Source organism: Morchella importuna (assembly GCF_003444635.1).
Source record: "Morchella importuna strain M04M26 chromosome Unknown Morimp01GS001, whole genome shotgun sequence".
Classification (NCBI taxonomy): domain Eukaryota; kingdom Fungi; phylum Ascomycota; class Pezizomycetes; order Pezizales; family Morchellaceae; genus Morchella; species Morchella importuna.
In genome coordinates this window covers 2,801,822-2,806,225 of record NW_025763398.1, presented here as the reverse complement: position 1 = coordinate 2,806,225, position 4,404 = coordinate 2,801,822, and the positions used below count along the sequence as shown (strand labels likewise).

Below are 4,404 nucleotides of genomic sequence, written 5' to 3'. Positions count from 1 at the left end.
TCCCTCTGGTTTGTCCGCGAAGCTCCTTGCCTCGCTGGCCCCTTTCCCGCTCTCAGTTTTAGGCCGATGGAAAGCGTTGAGACCATAGCTTCACCTAACACTTGTTCATGTCGCCTGCATACTTCCATGAAAGGTAATTCAAGAAACAGATCGCTGCGACAACTAACGAAGCCTTTCAATTATTACTTGTGTATGCCGTATGGATGTACCGGTACTACATGTACCTACATGTAGTAAAATACCAAGGGCATATCATCAAAAAGAAACCAGTTTCTCGTAAAAATTCGTCTTTTTTCTTAGGACTGAATAGGCTCGAATAAAAGACTCTCCCGTACCAAGTCCTGACTGCATAAGTAGCAAACCGTTCACCCATTCTCAAATCTAAGCAAAGTAATATATGTTATCACGTAGTGATTTGATAATCGCCAAGGCTTAAAAAAAAGAACACTCTGGGGTACAGTCAAGCTCTTTCGGTGTTCGGTCGCAGTACCTACTCTCCCCCCACCATTCACATCGTCATCACCACAGACCCAGATGTTCCATTTACCCCGACTTTTTTGAGCATCAATTTCTAAATCGCTGTTCTAGCAATTAACTCCGCCCATATTCTTAAGCCATCGCAATCATCGTTATCACCACTATCGAGAGCTTTCGGATATAACCGGTGAATCTTTAATCCCCACTATCACAATCGTCACAACGATAGTAGCAGCTCTTTGCTCCTCCTCACAAAGCCCCCAAAAGGTTCACCCACGTCTTATCGTACATCCGTCACCACGGCTGCCTCAAAGCTCTCCGCTCGACTGGAAGCCCTCGTCTTCCAAGACACTGCGGACATGCAGGTCCTACCCCCGCCACCCGCCTCGAGAGGCCCTGATATCCTCACCAATCCGGTCATCCTTGAATCCATACTTCCTGAGCTACCTCATGTGTCAGACATCCTTTCGCTACAGTTGGTCTCTCGTCAACTGTATCTACTTGTTCAGCCCCTCCATCCCCTCTATGCTCGCGAGATCTCTTTTGCCCACCTTCCAGAAGTCAAAAATAAGGATCTCATCACAGTATTACATCGCTCCCTTCGCCCAGGCCCATCAACTCAGCGTCGGTTATTATCCGATGGACGAACTGTGACCGTTGGCGAGGGAATAGGGAAGGCTTATGTTGGTCCTTGGAGATTTCTTCGTTCCATCACATTGACGGGCACAGCTATCACTGGGAGATCTGTTAAGCTCTTAATTGCTGCTTCTTCTGGTGGTAAAATCCCAGGACTACCGGAGTTACTTCGTGAGAGGCAGACAATTCATTCAAATGGCGACCTTGAGATTCTGGATATCGATCACGGTGTAACTAACGGGTTCTTCGCCAAGGAATTTGGGTCCATTTCTCCAGGGGCTTATCGGCTTCTCGCCGATCAATCGCTACGTCTAGATAAGCTGTGCATTACAGATTGCCCACAGGTCGAGATTACCGACATCAATAACTTCTTAAAAAAAATCTTGATAGCTGTAACTGCCCCCAAGCGCAGAGAACTGAGACTGAGGGCATCACAGCAAGCTGCAGTTGTCGCCGCCCAACATCAGCTGAATGGGCCTCCAAATATCCCCCCACCTTTTGGTGCCCCCGCTGCGCAAGCTGCTGGCAACGCCCAAATCGGCGCGATAATTGCTCAGCAGCAATTACAACAGCAAGCGCCGACTCTATCAGAGGACTTGACTAGTATTCCATACCCACTTCCTGCCACCGTCGAAGAATTGGCAGAGTTTGGTCTCCCTTGTTTGTCGTTGAGGCGCCTTGAGGTTGCAAATGTTGGTGGACTGTACGTGGACCCACCAGAAAGATTTCGAGGGAAAAAGGAGTGGAACTATTCCAAAGATTGTCCCTTTGGGCGTAATATTGGGAGTCTCAATTCAATTGCGGGCTGTCTCGGCCTTGACGTCGATGTTCTCTTTTGCCAAGGTGCAGGCTGTGCCACTAGTTCAGACAATGGTAGATGGCGGCAGAGTAGTCCTTACGGGTTCGATGCCGACGATTTTGATTCCTTCGATGGAATTATCCCCGACTTGGCAAATTCCCGGGAGCACAATCCTCAAGCTCCATCTCAAAGCGGCGAACCCTCAGTTTCTAGCAACAATGACAAAGGCAATGCCCGTCGTTCCTACCATTACCCACTTCCGCGCCTTCCCGGGGAAAGAATTCTTATGTCAGAGGATGGACGTATCTTCAGGATTCCGAGACACGCACTCCCTAATACAATTAATCAACCACAAAACCTACAAGCTCCAATGAACCAACTCCATCAAGGGAATCAGCAAATAAATCAGCAGGCACAACAGCATGCCATGAATATTATGAATAACATGTACCCCCAGAACCATAATATACTACTCAATATGCCAGGTGCGTTCCCGGGTGCCGGTGCGGGTGCGGGTGCGGGTGTGGGTGCGGGTGCGGGTGCGGGTGCGGGTGCCGGTGCGGGTGCCGGTGTTGGGGTTGGGGCTGGAGCTGTGGGTGGGGCTGCGGGTGGGACGGTGGCTGCGCCTACGACTGTGGCAACCTTTGGCACTGGCCACTTAACCTTTGGACCCAACGGTTGGCCAACGGTGACTGTAATGAACGGCGGTAACGGTGGCAATGGCGGTGGCACAAATGGATGGGCGAGTAACCTCTTTCTCCAGGATCCCGCGCAGTACGGACTTGGAACGTTGCACCATCCACAGCATCATGATAACCAGACACAAGCAACTGTCCCAGATCAGACGCTGATGCAGATGAGTACGCAGACCTATCCTGGAACTGGTACCGATCCCAATTTACCACCAAACCCTACAGTACAGCCACCTGGTACTATCACTCCAGCAATCACTTTGGCTCCGAATACTCATCATAATATTGAATTTGGTCCTGTACTCCCCCCAAGCTTAGGGGAGCCTAGTAACATCAACGCAATTGTTAGCCAAGATTTAAATACGGATACCATCAACTCTTCCCAGGAACCAAATATAGATAATGGGCAGCCCAGCGGTACTATCTGGCAAGGGCTTTTAGCTACTTCTGTGGTGGATGCAAATGGTATTCAAACTCCACCTTACGGTCAGTCAGCATGGAATAGTGAAACCGCACAACCGATGTCGGCGCCTGGGTCTTCGTCATCTGCTTTCGGATCTTCTCTTAATCCACCTCCCCCAATTTCCACCGCATTAACAACACAATCGACTCCTGAAGTTGCTCATGCACAGTGGGACCCCGGTCCAGCCACGCCTCCGACTCCTATACTAGCGTCAGCACCAACACTAGTACCAATACTAGTACCAGCATCCGCACCAACTCAAAATCAAAACCAAACCGCAACTGCAGGTGTGGTTCAAGTCGGAAATCACACACACCAGAACCAAGGCCCTGTTGCACAAATGATACAGCCATATTTGCCAGCAGCAGTGGGTGCTGGGATTGGGAATCCACATCCGCACCTGGTAGGAGGATTTGCACCAATGGTACTACCGCACCTCCCCAGGAGGCGGAATAACTCACCTGGTGGAAGCCGCGGTGGAGCAGGTCAGACAGGGGCGAGGCCTGGGAGAAGAATTGCCATGTTGGACGGGCCAAGGGGGCTTTGTGAAAGATGCGAGAGAGAAGTATGGCTATGCGATAGTTGTAACAGGTACTGGGTTGTTACTTGTGGAGGATGTGCCGCAAAACATTAAATCAGATACTGTCAGAGTAGGGAAGAATGTTCTTGACGCTTTTCATAATCTTGGTGGGTTGGTTCTTCAATTTTATTATTATTATCATTATCATTATTTCATTGGAAACGGTTTAGGGTTTTCTTCTTTTATCTCTTATTCGTTTCCCCCATTATTTGGTTCATGGTTGTTTGGGTTTTCATATAGGTTGGTATACTTTTCACTTCTATTGGCTTCCTTGAGATCATTCCCCGGTTGCTATTTCCTCATTTTTTTCTTTCTCCTTTGTCCTGATTCTTTTCTTTCTATATGGCTTTGATATATATGAGAAAACTTGGGTAGCGACGAAACGATAAAAAAAAAATTGGTGTAGGGCTAGATCAAAATGTCGAGCGGGTATGGGGGCTTCGAGAACGAAAAATTGCGGTATCACGGGTATTCTACGAATCAAATCTTGCTCTTTACATTTAGGGCAATTGATATCGTAGCATTTCATTTTTTTCTCATACACCTTTTTTCTGCTTCAATACCTGAACTGGGTTTGAGCAGGTTTACTGAAAGTCATTAAATCGGGTTCAGGCGTTTTAATCCGGGTAGACGATAGAGGCATGGTTTTTAGGTACTCTATGACTGTAATGATCTTTAGAATAGACAATGATAGAGTATATGTACATGTACTTAACGAGACATGGTTATAGACTCATGGAGTATCACTCGATTCGTT

The 4,404-nt window shown here is 48.0% G+C and overlaps 1 protein-coding gene across 1 annotated transcript; it reads left to right on the top strand.

The window, feature by feature from the left end:
- Positions 1-836: 836 nt before the first annotated feature.
- LAJ45_00710 (uncharacterized protein) lies at positions 837-3,701 on the top strand (the record flags this gene model as incomplete). The annotated part of the gene is made up of 1 exon (XM_046110311.1): positions 837-3,701. One exon carries the CDS (start codon positions 837-839, stop codon positions 3,699-3,701), a length of 2,865 nt encoding a protein of 954 aa, XP_045977004.1.
- Positions 3,702-4,404: the final 703 nt, after the last annotated feature.